This window comes from Poecilia latipinna, unplaced genomic scaffold (assembly GCF_001443285.1).
Source record: "Poecilia latipinna isolate Pla-1442-1.1 unplaced genomic scaffold, P_latipinna-1.0 Scaffold2285, whole genome shotgun sequence".
Lineage (NCBI taxonomy): Eukaryota > Metazoa > Chordata > Actinopteri > Cyprinodontiformes > Poeciliidae > Poecilia > Poecilia latipinna.
In genome coordinates, this window is record NW_015114901.1 from 63302 (window position 1) to 78673 (window position 15372).

The 15372-nt window shown below is 39.3% G+C and overlaps 1 protein-coding gene across 14 annotated transcripts in view; it reads right to left on the reverse strand.

Annotated features, from left to right (window-relative positions):
• The window catches only part of LOC106937144 (glutamate receptor ionotropic, NMDA 1), a 52158-nt gene that overhangs the window by 21770 nt on the left and 15016 nt on the right, over positions 1-15372 (reverse strand). For all 14 annotated transcript variants that reach the window (XM_015018511.1, XM_015018505.1, XM_015018502.1 and 11 more), the window contains 12 exons: positions 13962-14106; positions 12129-12215; positions 10824-10959; positions 10047-10174; positions 7832-7996; positions 6581-6699; positions 6142-6254; positions 3754-3902; positions 2702-2859; positions 2098-2259; positions 1086-1195; positions 622-767 (listed from right to left, as the gene is read on the reverse strand). In XM_015018511.1, the coding sequence (XP_014873997.1) occupies positions 622-767; positions 1086-1195; positions 2098-2259; positions 2702-2859; positions 3754-3902; positions 6142-6254; positions 6581-6699; positions 7832-7996; positions 10047-10174; positions 10824-10959; positions 12129-12215; positions 13962-14106 (1618 nt within the window). The remainder of the gene's footprint in view (positions 1-621; positions 768-1085; positions 1196-2097; positions 2260-2701; positions 2860-3753; positions 3903-6141; positions 6255-6580; positions 6700-7831; positions 7997-10046; positions 10175-10823; positions 10960-12128; positions 12216-13961; positions 14107-15372) is intronic.

Consider the following 15372-nt stretch of genomic DNA (forward strand, 5'->3'; position numbering starts at 1 on the left):
AAAGTTCTGAAGTTTTTCCTCAGAATTTTGACTTTTTCTCATAATTCTGACTTTTTTATTCAGAATTTTCCTTTATTCAGAATTAAACATTTATTTTGCTTACATGATTTTTTTCTTTGAATTTTCAGGTTTTTTCTCAGAATTTTAAAAGTTTGTCTCATAATTCTGACATTTTTCTCAGAATTTTCACTTTTTCCTCAGAATTTTCCCCCCTGATTTTTGTCTTTGTTTCAGAATTTTAAGTTTTTCTCAGATTTGATTTTTTCCTGAATTTTGACAATTCTGATAATTTTGACTTTTGTTTCAGAATTTTGACTTTTTGTCCCTCATAATTCTGACTTTTGGTCTCAGAATATTAAAGTGAGACTGATTCTGGTAAATTCTAAGAAGAAAGACAGAATTCTTTTTTTCGGAGTCTCTTGTCCTCTTCCACTGAAAACTGCTTTCCTTTGATTGGTAAAATATTTTTTAAGCATAAACTGTTAAGGCTTCCTCTGGGCCACATAAAGCTTGGTGGCGGGCCGGATTTGGCCCGCGGGCCTCGAGTTTGACACGTGTGCCTGACATCAGATAAAGGCGGTGACGGTTCTCGGTTTACCGGAGGAGCAGAATCGTTCCTACCTGCAGGTTCTTCCTCCAGACGTTGACGGCCGCAAAGGCCAGCTGCATCTGCTTCCTGCGGGCGTCTTTGTGGCGTTTGTAGGCGATTTCGATGAAGATGAGGAAGATCCCCGCTGCAATGCCTCCGGCCACCAGCATGAAGACTCCTGGTGTTGGGGGAGAGACACAGAAAAACGGAAACGGGTGAGGAGCCGGTCTCGGATCACGCCGCTCCCGCTGAGCATGAACGCTTGTGATGCTCAGCGGTCGCCCCGGTTTCCTTCACCAGCTCCAAGTTGACGACAGCGGCTGTAAACAACAACAACGATACCGAAGAACGGCACAGAACTGTCACAGAGCACCCACGCTGACACCAAGAAGAAAAGTACGGCAAAGGTATTGGACAAAAAAGGGCTACAGTAACTTACCACTGCAGTTTTTGTCCAATCACTTTTAAGGCTTTCTCTACGCAGAGGGGACCATACCTGCCATGTTCTCAAAGGTGAGTGTGGCTGGGGCATTGCTCCGTGAGTCACACTCCTGGTATCTCACCCAGGTTTTATCTAGGTCTTCCATGAAGCCGTTCTCATGAGAACTGCAGGGGGGAGTGGGGAGAGAGGTGGACAAGTTAATACGGCGCCTCCGGAGGCAGGACCTTCGAGCCGCTCACTCCCATGTGCAACAGAGACGGATGGTCCAACAGACAGACAGAAACTTGACAAACAATGCTGGAGAGGGAAGATATAAGAAGATGTCACATAAGCCGATGTATTGAGAATGGATGAGGATGAGAGCCACTAAAAATAGAAAAAAATATACTTTTTTCTCAGGTTTATGAGAGAAAAAATCTGAATAAAGACCATCAGCAACCTGACTTGTGATCTCAGAAGATTAAAGTTAAAATGTTTAGATTAAAGTCAAAATTCAGACAAAAAAGAATTCTGAAAAAAAAGTCAGAATTCTAAAATTAAAATCAGAATTCTTAGAAAAAAGTTGGAATTCTGAAATCCTGAGAAAAATGTCAAAATTCTGAGATTCAAGTAAAACTTTGGAGAAAAAAAAGTAAGAAATGTGAGATTAAAATCAGAATTCTGAGAAAAAAGTCAAAATTTTGAGATTAAAGTCAAAATTTTGAGATTGAAATCAAAATTCTGAATAAAAAGTCAGAATTCTGAAATTAAAATTAGAATTCTGAGAAAAAAGTCACATTTCTGAAATTAAAGTCAAAACTCAGAAAAACGAATAAGAATTCTTAGAAAAAAAAATCTAAATTCTGGAATTCTGAGAAAAAAGCCAGAATTTTGAGGCTAAAATCAGAATTCTGAGATTTAAGTCTGATTTTTTTTTTTACTTTTACATTGGCTCTAATCCTCCTCCATAATTGCATATTGAATGACTGTAAACTGTCGGATCGTGACTATAAAATCATACGAATAAGAAAGAAATGAAACAAAAATCAAAGTTCATACGAGAATCGCAGCTTCCGCTGGGACAGACCTGAGAATGGCCAGGGACACATTCTGTTTCCAGGGGCTGTCCTTGCGCATGCCTATGCCAAAGCCCGAACGGAAAAACAGCTCTCCCGTGGTCACCAGGTCGCACTTCTGCGAGGCTTCAAACTCCAGCACCGCAGAGTCCCAGATGAAAGCATGCAGCTTGCTGTGGGGGGGGGAACGGGCAGGAAGGGAGGGAGGAGGGAGGAGGGGAAGGAGCGGGTTATGGTGCAACAGTACAATGATTTACAGACACATTTACGCCTCCCAACCTTCTCTTCCTCGCACACCAAATCAAGTGTCATTCAGCGTTTACCAAATGAACTCCAAGGCCAGATGGTGAGGCGCCTGCCCCATCGGGTTCTGACGTTCGGCCGGGTTTGACCTGGAAAAGGGCGCTCCTACGCTCAACATTAGCTCAACCTCGCGCTCAGCGCCAGGAGTAATGGACCCGGGTCAGAAGGAAAGGTCGCAGTAAGGCCTGCCGCTTCCATCTGGCCCAGCGGTCCATGTACCCGACCGGCCCGCCTTAAACCGGACCGACCCTAATCTGTGTGAAGCAGCCGGCCGACGTACGCTCCGGTCGGCCCGGCCTGGCCGAGACTCACTTGTCACGCACGGCCTGGATAGCCTCTGCAGCACTCTCATAGTTGTGCTTCTCCATGTGGCGGTACATAGTGCTAAGCTCCACCTGTCGTCGGAAGTAGATGTCCACGGAGCTTTGCTTCACCGTGGCGTAGATGAACTTATCGGATGGGTTTCTCAGCTGCACACACAGAAGGACAACAAACATTCATCAGTCCTCTGCTAGCAGTTTGCATTCCTGGCTTGAGTTTGAGCACTTGCTAAGATGGCTGCAAGTAGCTATTAGCTTGACGCAGAGCAGCTGCTAGAATGGATCAGAGCATCAACTACACTGATTTTCAGCAGTTTTTAGCTTTGCAGTCCTGACTTTGCCGAGCTGTTACCTTACATTTGAATACATTAAGTTAGCTCAAAGTAGCTGTTAGCTTGAGTTTGATTATGTTAAGTTGACTGGTAGCAGCTCTTAGCTTTACTCAGTGCAGGCATTAAATAGATTTTGATCAGTTTCAAGGTTGATTCTATGCAGCTATTAGCTTGACTTTGAGCAATTATTAGTTTGAGTTTGAGCATTTTGTAAGTTAGCTGGATGTAGCCGTTAGCCAGACTCAGAAAAGCAGCTAAAACAACTCAGCAGTCGTTAAATTGATTTTGAGCAGCTTTAGCTCGACTCTGAGCATTTACAAATCTTACTTTGGTCAGCTTGAGTTTAAGAATTTGCCAAGTTGGCTACGAGTAGCAGTTAGCTTGACTAAGATCAGGCGCTAAATTAAACTGACGTTGAGCATTGGCTATCCTGTCTTTTTGAGCAGCTATTAGCTTGAGTTTAGCATTTTTTAAGTTGGCTCCAAATAGCAGTTAGCTTGACTAAGATAAACCACTAAATCGACCCCATTGGCCATGAAATTAACTTTGAGTAGGCCGCCAAGTTAAATTCAAGCAGCCATTAAATTGACTTTAAGCAGCTGTTAGCTTAACTAGTTGCATCCTGGTGTAATAAAAGCTGAAAAACGAGCAGTTGAATAAAAACATTCGTGATGTCAGACAGCACCATATGAATGGTTGGTGCGTTACCCACCCTTGGGTCATTGATGCCGGTGATGCGCTCCTCAGGCCGGTCCAACACCAGGAAGGCAGCCAGGTTGGCAGTGTAAGAAGCCACAATGATCATAGCAAAGCCAGCCCACACCATGCCAAGGATTCTCGCTGAAAAGCTGCGCGGTGCACCTGTGTTGAGTTCAAGACCAGTTTTCAGCTCTGGTGACTTAAAATGCTTCCTAGAACAGGTTAGGGTACGTCTATGGCCTATACAAAACATATTTATTACATTTTATGCGAGAAATAATTCTTAGATAATGAGATTTTAGCTGTTTTAGGGCGTCTTGTCACTTTAAATACAAATGAGCTGCTGCTGGCCATCAACTCTCTTGCATGTGAAAATGGCTGCAAACAGATCCACAGTTATACAACCGTAGATCTTTGAGAAGCAGAAGTGGAGCCTTCTGCACAACCAACAAGAATGAAGCAAGTGGTTTCTGGATGGTGAGTCAACAACAAAACACTTGTCTTTTCTAGCAGCCATTGTACAGCAGTAAAACCAGCTGACCAAACGTGCTGGAGCTCAGCGTGGGTTGCTCGGTAACGGGCTGGACTTGACTGGGGTTGCTAGGTAACAGGGCAGCGTCTGTAGATTGCAACTTAACAATAAGGAGTTTTTTGAAACGGCTCATTTTAAAACTTTAACTTGACAAAAAAACAGCTGGATGGTGTTTTTTAATGCTTAGACTGTTTTTAGAAGCAGCTGAGACCAAAATGAAAGTATTAAAAGGTGAAAAAGTGAATTATGCGTAAACTTTGTGAACCTTGTTGATCGGATTTGCTTTAGTCTTGACTGACTGGTGGCTTAGTTTGCTTGTTCTTGGTGTAAACTGATGGATTCAGATTGGTTGTATTTTTCCGGTAGGCCGCTTGCTTTTGACTGATTCTGTCGCCATGACGACCCCTTCCCTGGAAGCTACAGCTTCCTTGGTGATTTTCTTCACCCTGTCAAGAATCCAAAGTGAGGAACCTCCAGACATCCCAGAAGCCATTACCAATGAAAGGCAGCACTGTCTGCCCGCCCTGCAGTGAGCAAACGGACCAAAGCTGCTCATCCCTTCAGCCCACAGAGGGACGCAGGGAGCAACAGGAAGACATCTGATAAAGGTTAAACTTTATAACACCCTGAATGTTCGTTTTAATTGGAGTCGCGATCTATTCAAATGAAGAGGAGTGAAGCCAGGCAACGCTCAGAGCTGCTAGCAGCTAGTTAACATAAGTCTATATCAGGGACGTCAAACTCATTTCATTTTGGGCCGTAATGAGATTCTGAATGTCCTTAAAGGGCCGGTGGTGGTAAAATGTGTTGATGAAACCTGTTAACAAGCCTCTAAAATGTTTATAAATGTTTATTATTTACAATATCAACACTGGTGGAATTTGGTAGTATACATATGAAAACTATGGAAGAAGATTTGACAGCTGGAAAATAAAAAGAATTCTGGCTTTAATTTTCTGAGATCAAAAGTGAAAATTTTAAGAAAAATGTCAGAATTCTGACAATTTGAATGATTTTTTTTCTCACAATTCAGAAATTTTTCTCAGAATTTTCACTTTCTCAGAAATCTACCATTTTCTCCAAATTCTAATATTTTCTCGGAATTTGACTGTTTTTCCAGAATTAATTTTTTTCCAGAATTTTTACTTTTTTCTCAAAATGTTTTATATTTCGCAGATTCTGACATTTCCCCCCCCCAGAATTCAGACTTTTGATATAAAAAAATTAAAGTGAGAATTAATCTTGTAAATTCCAGGGAACAAATCAGATTCTTTTATTTATTTTTTTTGGTGTCGCTAATCCTCTTCTGTTTAAAACTGCTTTCATTTGTTTGATAAAATGTTATTTAAGCATACAACAGTTATTTTCAAGGCTCTATTTATGCATTGCTCTGGGCCACATAAAACTTTAAGGCGGGCCGGATTTGGCCCGCGAGCCTTGATTTTGACATTGTGCTCTTGATGTATTAGTTCCAGTGGCATTTTATTTCACTTATAACATGGAAAAATGTCATGTTATAAGTGGAACTAGAACTTTTTCATCAATATTAAGGGATTATTGACTTAAACAAATTTGCTGAAACGTCACTTTAAGTTAGTTTTGTCTTATTTCAAATGCACTAAGGTACTTGCACTAGAAACTAGAACAAAAATGCTTGGTAACATTTTGTGTTTTTGTAGTGTGGGAACTGCGCCATTACCTAGCAACGCCAGTCGAGCCCAGTTCCGTTACCTAGCAACCCAAACAGAACTCCAGCAGTTTGATCAGCTGGTTAAAACACAGTTGGTAACGTTTTGTGCTTTTGCAGTGAAAATAGCCCAGTTGATTTTATTGCAACGTTAGATAAGCAAATAAGTTGTAAAGTGTGACCTTCTCCAATTCCAGAGTTCAGCAACACTCCCCAGGAGAACCACATGGCAGATGACAAGGTGAGGGCATCTTCTTCCTCTTCCTCACTGTTTACTTTAAATCTTCCAAATGGACTAGAGGGAAGAAATCGGAAGGGTTGCAGAGGATAAAATGAGATGTCTGAGTTCACACAGGGGAATGAATCCCAGCATTTTCCCAGGAGAAGGAGGGAACTGAACATGAGTGAGCGAAGCAAGACAGAGATTAGCTGTCGGAGAAAAGGAAAAAGGCTAAAGACTGTAGCACAGGGACAGAGCAGTGGGATGGTCGGAGGCAATCTTCACCTCGGTCTGCCCTCTCATCCACACTGAGGGAAGATCTGCAGTGCTGAGGAGTGCATATAGACATACACACACTGTGTATACAAACACACATATGGACAAACACGCCCTTCTTGTACCTGAACCGGTCTAGAAGGTAAAGCATCACCGCCACCACATGCACCGAAAGACCCACCAGCAGCCACAGCGTACTCTGGAACGGCTGCATAAATGAGTCCAGCGTACTTCGAGGAATTTCCTAAAAACACATACAGGTTATCAGTGGATTACATCAGAATGACAGGCGCACTGCAGAGGTTGCATTAAATCTGTAGCAGAATGCATTAAGCAGCAACAGTGAAGGCAAAACATCCATAAAACTTCACAACACAGACAAATGAGATCTGAACACAGGTATTATTCCACTTACTAGTTTTTAATTGTAGAAATTTGATTTCTGAACGGTTCTTGATCTGATTTCACGCTGTTACTCTGACTTTGGATAGCTTTTAGCTTACAATAACTGTAAACAGCTGTTAAATCAACTCTGAGCAGATTAGCTTGACTTTAAACACCTGTTAGCTTCACTCTGAGTAGCTGTTAGCTTGACTCTCAGCATTTATTGACTCATTAACTGCTAAATTGACTTTGATCAGCCGTTGAACTAACGTTGACAGGTTTTTTAGCTTGATTCTGAGCAGATTCCAGCTAGAATTTCAGCTTTTGCTAATTTAACTTTGAGAAGATGTTAGCTTGACTAGCTAGCATCTAGTCAAACTAACAGCTGCTCAGAGTCGAGCTCTGATGGCTGCTAAATCAACTCCGAGAAGCCATTAAACTGATTTTGAGCAGTTTTTAGCTTGACTCTTAGCAGCTGTTAGCTAACCTTGAGTATGTATTAGCTTCACTTTGACCATTTGTTAAGTTGGCTCCAAGAAGCTGCTAGCTTGACTCAGAGCAGCCGCTAAATAAACCACCAGCAGCCATTAAATTGACCTTGAGCAGTTGTGAGCTCGATTCAGAGCAGCTGTTAGCTCTAAATTTTGTAAAGTTGGCTCCAAGGAGCTGCTAGCTCAACTCAGAGCAGCCATTAAGTTGTCTTAGCTTGACTGATAGCAGCTGTTAGCCACACAGAGCATCTGTTAGCCTAACTTTGAGAAGCTGACAGTGTTTCTTTCAATAGCTGTTCATTAAAATTTGACCACACTGTTAGCTAGTATCTGGCCAGCTGTTAGCGGGCCAGATGCTAGCTAACAGCTGGCCAGATAATGAACTGTAGCAGCTGAAATAATGTACAAAATAAAAGAAAAAGTTAAATTTAACATGAGGTACCGCAGTAGGACCTCTAGTCAAAAATAGCTGGGCAAAAGGACCATGTGAGTGTTTCTCACCTTTTTGACTAGAATAGTGAGGCCTTGATATTTAAAGGGTTTAGAGAACTCTATGTACTGGGCACGCTCGTTGTTTATGGTCAGCGGGGCCACGATCATGTCAGCCAGCCCACCCAGCAGCTCTCCCATCATGCCGTTCCACTCCTTCTTGTTGCTGTTGTTCACCTGAAGTACAAAAGCAAAGGCATCAATAACCCTGCAGTGCGTAGGAGCGCTAGTCTGCACACACAGATGCGTCAGGCACCAAACTGGTTTGAGGCGGTTCACGTTGCAGGGTGTGCTCTGTCAGAGCATCGTTTGCATCTCCACAGCTTTTTTGGATGTAATGGTGAGCTTTGCATCCCTCTCGGCACTTTTCAGTGTTAGAAGATGTAGCATTAGCCCAGAAACTGTGTGCTAACCTGACCCGACGCTACGGAAAACCAACATGAGCGACTGAAGCATGAAAACAAACTCCTTACGACAAAACATCCTGGCTGACATCCACGATCTTCCCAGCTATAAGTGCTGATTGCTGGCAGCCAAACCACTTTAAGGCTTCCTCAATAATTCATCCAGTAACTAAATATGTTGTTTTTTTTTGTTGTTGTTTTTTTTTTTTACAGAATCTGAGTGTCTGCATGACAAACGTTAAAAAATAAATGCAAGACAAACTGATAAATTATCCGGTAATTACTGCTGTTTTGACACCATTTTCGAGATATTCAGCTCTGGGGGAAAAATTGAGAGAGCACTGCACTGAAAACCTCCTGGTTATTCCACCAAACATGGATTTATGAGTTAAAACGTTAGCATTGTTGTTTATAAACTTGTTTTCTTTTCATTATTTGAGGTCTGAAAGCTCTGCATCTTTTCTGATTTCAAATAATTTGCTTGGAATTTCAGGACATGTCAGTAGTTCATAGAATAACAGAACGATGTTCATTTTACTCATTTACCTATAAAAACGTAAAATTAGAGAAACTGATCATTTTAAGTGGTCTCTTAATTTTTTTCTAGAGCTGTATTTCGTTAATATATTGACCAATAAACCCTAATTTTGTATAAAACACTTTAAAAAGATTCAAAATAAAACATGACACCAAAAACAATAAATAAAAGCTTCTGTGAACAAAGTATTAATAATCCGAATGGAAATTATTGAACCGACTTGGTAAAAATGATCTATATTGATACGACTGAAGTAAATTATGGTTTGTTTGTGCTGCTCTTTGTGGTGTGTGTTTTATTTCTGCTGCAGCGCTACAGTGGGATACCCTACTTTGATGTATTATGAATAAGGACAGAGGTTATTTTTGGTTCAGCCTCTTCTCCTCTACGGATCTCTGCAGTAACCTCAACCCAGATGAAAAGTGGACTCCTGCAGAACTTCCCATAAAAGTACTAACCAAAAACTGACTTAAAACATTTAAAACGATGCATTTAACAACCACAGGATGCTCTCTATTCTTCTTTTACTTTATGCTTAAATTGTCTACAATAACTAGAAAACAAAAGGTGACCCATTGTGCTTCCTTGATCAGTTTACTATAGGTCTATGGCCTATATAATACATGTTTGTTACATTTTATGCAGAAAATCATTCTTTAATAAAGAGATTTTAGCTGTTTTAGGGCGTCTTGTCAGTTTGAATCTAAATAAGCTGCTGCTGCCCATCAACTCAAAGTTTAGACTCGCACATCAAAATGGCTGCAAACAGGTGCTTGATTACACAGCCTTACATCTTTGAAAAGCATTAGTAGAACCTCCTGCACAACCAACAAGTGGTTTCCGGATGGTAAGTCAACAACAAAACACTCGTCTTTTCCAGCAGCCATTGTACAGCGCATACAGCGGTAAAACCAGCTGACCAAACTAGATGGAACTCAGCTTGGGTTGCTAGGTAACGGGCTGGAGCTCACATGTGGTTGCTAGGCAACAGTGGAGTGCCAGGTTGTGACTTAGCATTTTGGAGTTTCTTGATATGGCTCATTTTCCAGACACCAAAAAATATTAATGTATTGCTAAAAAAAATCAGCTAGATGTTTTTTTGTTGTTTAAGTGCTTTGTTTGTTTCTACAAGCAGAATAAATCCAAATATTAGTACAAAAACGTCCAAATTGATAAAGTTAAATAGAAATTAATGAATGCTGCTCCTAGATTGGCTGCTTTGCAAACACCAACCAATAGCGTGCAAATTAGTGAGTTTATCTGTATGAAATGTGTCTTTTTTTACCCGCTCTTGGGTTCCAAACTTCCCATCAGCCACCAGGTGGACCTCGTAGGTGAAGTTCATGGTCATGGCCAGTTTGATCAGCAGGTCGACACAGAAGCCGTAGCAGCACTGCGGCACGATGGGACGCCCTGCCGGAAAACCACCAACAGTCATGCTGGACGTCACATTTATACGTTTTAATATAAATATAAAGGAGGAAGAGACTTTTGAAACGCTGCGTCAGAACGGATGCTGCATTTTCATCTAAATAGATCAGAACTGAAAAGTGAATTTATTTCAGATTGTACTCGTATGTTACGGAGATTATTTATTTTTGGAGTGAAATATTCCAGCTTAAGCTTTTTCTCCTTTAATATTGACGATTTCCAGGTCATGAAAACCCAATATTCAGTTTCTAAGATGCTATAAAATATATTTTTATTAGAGAAATGTCAACCAGAAGAGATGTCGATGTACCGTTTTCAATATTCTCAACAGTTTACCCCGTCTTCACAGTCCTATCGAGGGTGCAATTTTCCCTGTTTGTCGATTTTTTGCTCTAGCACATTTTTTCCTTCCACTAAATTTCCCATTTTTCATCCTGTGGCTTATCCACTTTGTGGAAGGTGTCACTGATTGTCTGCTGGACCAGATTGTGTCTAATAAGTGTTTGAAATAAATCCCTCTGTAGGTAATGAAACTACGTAACCAATTAATTCACTGTTTTCTGAACTAATTTAACCTCTGAATGATATCCTAACTTACTGTATATGTGATGAAATGTGTCTGTTGTTTTACCTGGGATGGTCTCGTTGGGCCCGGTACAGATGACCTTCTTTATAATCACTCCATTTAGTGCCTTTTCCTCGTTGCACGTCCCGTCTTGCATCGTCGGTTTCACATACACAAACGGCTCCTGGTGAATCGTCACGATCTGCAGCAGGTAGACAGTTCAGATTAAAAAGCATTAAAAAGACTCCTGAAATTAAGGCAACACAAAATGACAATTTAGCAAAGGAGGATAATCCGTCTGCAGCTCGTTAGTTAAATCCACAGATCAAATCTGAAAGTAAAGAGTTAGGATTTATTGATCTTCAAAGAGCTGAAAACCTGCAGTAGATTAAACATTTGCAATTTTAGAAACAGATGGATAAATCATACACTGCAAAAACACAATCGTACCAAATATTTTTGATTAATTTCTGGCGCAAGTAACTTTGTCAACTTGAAATAATACAAAACTGACTGACAACTGTTCAGTTAAATACATGAGCTTGTTTTACATTGATTAATAAATACTGGTGATTGGTAGAATATCTGGCAGTGGAACAAGAAATGTCCCCATATATTAAGACTTCAGGTTTACTAACATACTTGCAGTAGAAACTAGAACAAAAATATTTGGTAAGGTTTTGTGTTTTTGCAGTGTTACACCACTTGAGCCAAAATTCGTCAGAAAAATAAATCTGTGCGTCTCTTTAGTTGAATCCACTGAAAAGTAACTGAAAAGATCAAATATCACTCAAAAATAGGAATTTGTGATTTTCAAAATAGCTGAAAACTTGTAGTAGCTAATCAAACGGCAGCCCTAAGTTCTGCTTAGGTTGCTAGGCAACGGAGCTGGACTTGGCTGGCGTTGCTAGGTAACGGCAAAGTGCCCACAATGCAGAAACACAAAATCTTATCAGGTATTTTTTTTATCAAGTTTCTACTGCAAATATCTTAGTACACTTGAAGTAAGACAGACTAACTCAGAGGTAACTTTTCAGTGATGTAAAGGAACTAATTTTAAGCCTAATGTTGATGAAAAAATTATAGTTTTACTGTCTTAACAAGATAAGATATTTTTCCATAAGTGAAATAATCTGCCAGTGAAACTAGAATTACTTAAAACAAGCTCATATATTTTGCTGAAAAGTTACTTCTGAGCAGGTTTTTCTCATTTCAAGTGTACCAAGACATTTGCAGGAGAAAACAGACCAAAAATACTTGGTAAATGTTGTGTTTTTGCAGTGCAGCGCAGCTCCTGTGGTGTGAGAACATTGGATGGATGTGTGTGTGTGTGTGTGTGTGTAGGTGGCAGCCGTGTCCGAGTCCGCTCACCTTTAATCGGGTCGACATCTGGAAGCCCTGCGGTTTCTCCGTCTCCCCTCCAGGCCAGATGATCTTGCGCTGATTGTTCATCACCACCTGCAGCGACGCCGGACACGCGGCCGCGTTAGCGCTGAGCGCTGACAGAAGGCTCGCTGCTGATGAGGCTCCACACACCGCGGGTGAGCATCACTAATGAGTCAGCGTGGCTCCGCCGCGGCTCAGCGATTCTGTTTTTATTGCCTTCACCTCTGCTCTGTGTTACACCTGCAGCAACTCACCAACATTCAACCCGATCTGAGCCGTCCAGTCGGGTTTTCTTCTTTTAAAAGCTTCCAGGCGACACAAGGAACAAAACTAACATCTTATATCAGTGCTGCAGCGCCGAATACTTTAGTAATCCTTTACTCTATCAGTTATTCTGACGGTTAATTGATTAATCAGATCCAAAACATTAGCATATTCTGCAGATTTTACTTATTTTATACAATATTAGAAATATACACTAAAGGTTTCCCCCAGAAACTTGCTGAGCTCGGTGGTTGGGTGCGAAGGCAGTCGTGTTTTTGAGTTAAAAAATGTTTAAAGTTGACAGGAAATTTGAAAATAACACTCAATAATTATGTGTTATTGAAAGATTAACACGTGAACACCAACTATAAAGCCTTAAAAAAATGAAAAAACCTTTAAAGAGACTTAAAAAATTAAGCAATGCTAAGCCTGGTGGGGTCACAAGTAAAGCCTGGTGGCCCGCCAGGCTTATAATACACTGAGGGAAACCCTGACACTGCAAAAACACAAAATCTTACCAAGTAGTTTTGTCTAGTTTCTAGTGTTAATATTCAGATATTAAAAGGAATTAAAATAAAAAAGCGCTTAAAATAAAACTAAACTAACTTACAAGTAACTTTCTAGCAAAAAATAGGAGCCTGACTTAAGTAAATAACTCCAAAAAAGTTCTAGTTCTAGTTTTATTTTACTTATAAAATGGGAAAAATGTCTTATTACAAATTAAATAATCTGCCAGTAAAATTTGCACTTTTTTAAAGGCATTATTGACTTGAAACAAGGTTTTATATCTTGATGAAAAGTTATTTGTAAGTTATTTTTTCCTATATCAAGTGAACAAAGATATTTGCACTAGAAATTAGACCAAAAATACTGGGTTGGATTTTGTGTTTTTGCAGTGTAAATTTGTTTTATGTAATATTAAACATACAAGACAAAAAAATACAAATAAAAAAAATAAAGAAAATAAACATTGCCTAAAATGAAGTGAATTAAAATAAAAATTATCCTGATATCAACATGTGGAAAGTTCTGCTTTTTCTGATTGATATTATCAATATGTAGGACTGATCTGCTGATTCCTTTTTTCTATTAATCAACTAATAATTTAATAGCAGAAGATGATTAATAGATTTATCTTGCAAATTTAAACCAGGAGAAGCTAAAACTTCGTCTTGAAGAGTTTTTGGTAAAAACAAAGAAAGTCTTTTACATTTTATAAGCAAAATGTTTATATTTTGTGCAGTTTTGGATTAATTACTGCTCTGAATAAATTATTCTTTCATAAAATGGTCTTTTTATGAATCTGTTTACACAAGTTAGCGATTTATCGATTAGTTGAAGATTATGTCAATAACAGATTAATCGTGATTAATCGTTTCAGCCCTAGTTTATATGCATTTCTAGCCCACTGTAGTGAAAAATTCTGTCTAAATGCCCCATTTGCTGATGACGTTGTGATGCTCAAACTGATTCTGCATCCAGACTGGATTTAATTCAAACCAAATAACCAGCAAAAAGAAACAAAACACTAGTTAGAGTTTTAATAACCGTTACCTGCGTGCCGTTATAAATGCCAACTTGAACCAGGCGAGACTTCTGGTAGTTCAGAATAGTGTAGTGGGCGTATTTCCTGTCTCCGTCGTCGTTGAACTCGACGCGTCCCGTCAGACCCTCCGGATATTTGGACGACATCAGCACTCTGTGGCAAAAAGAAAAATATTATATATAAACAAATGTGTGTTTGTGTATTACGATTAACTACAGTGGAAATAAGAAATAAAAGATAAAGTCAAAATAAAATTAGAATAAAGTCAAAATTATGAGAATAAAGTCAAATTTGGAGGTTAAATCAAATCATAAAGACATTTTGAGAAAAGAAATTTAATACTGAGATAAAATCCTATCATGGAAATAATATAAAATTATGAGAATAAAGTCATAAAATTACAAGAATAAAGTGAAAATAATATGAAAATAAAGTCACATTTTGAGAAAAAGTCGTATTATAAGAACATAGTCATAAAATTACAATAATAAAGTTGAAATAAAGTCAATATCATGATTATTCTCTCAATATTTCAACTTTCATCTTGTAATTTTATAACTTTATTCTCATAGCGTGACCTTTATACTTTTTCATAATATATATTTGTGTTAGAAAGTGAATGGATTCATGCAGACATATGTTTTCATCTGCACAGTTTAAAAGTTTGATTTAACATGAATTATTTCCGGCTGTCAGATGCAGCAAATCGACACATTTCTATTGTAAAATATAACAATCATGACAGCAAACAGGCTCGACTGTTTGCAGCTGCATCAGTTTTTATAAACTGCGTTTCCTTCAGTGACGCAGCAGCGAAGCCTCTTGTATCTAGGTCAGCTCCATCTGCAGGATGCAGAACCTCAACTCCACATTCTCTGCATTTTCAGGAATAAATTCAGAAGAGAAGGCATAGAAAACACACAGCAAGTCAGCTGGCATGAAGAAATGGTCAGACCATGATGAGTAAATATCTGTTTTCATTTAAATGAGGTGTAGGAATGATGGGTGGAGCTTTAGGTTGTCTGACCGACGCCTCACCAGTTTGAATCTTAGTTTTCTCATGCAGGTTAGTCGTTGTTTGTTTAGTAGTCGGTCATGTGACAGATTCAAACAACCAGCTTTACGCTAATTGCATTGCTGCACCTGTCCAGATGTTACAATGACTGCTTGTTATTGTTGTGGAATAAAACGACTGATTTTGCAGCAACTTTTCACAAAAACTTTGTCAAAGTTTCTCATTTTTCTAAACTTTACTTTCCCATCGAAAAAGTCAAGTTCCCAAAAAACTGACAGGACTCCCATATAGTTTATAATAAAATAGTGAATCACATTTCAAGTGTCTTATTGAAATAATACCTCAAATACAAAAAACTGCAGAACAGCTGAAACACTGAGTTCCTTTAAATCTGGACTAACTCC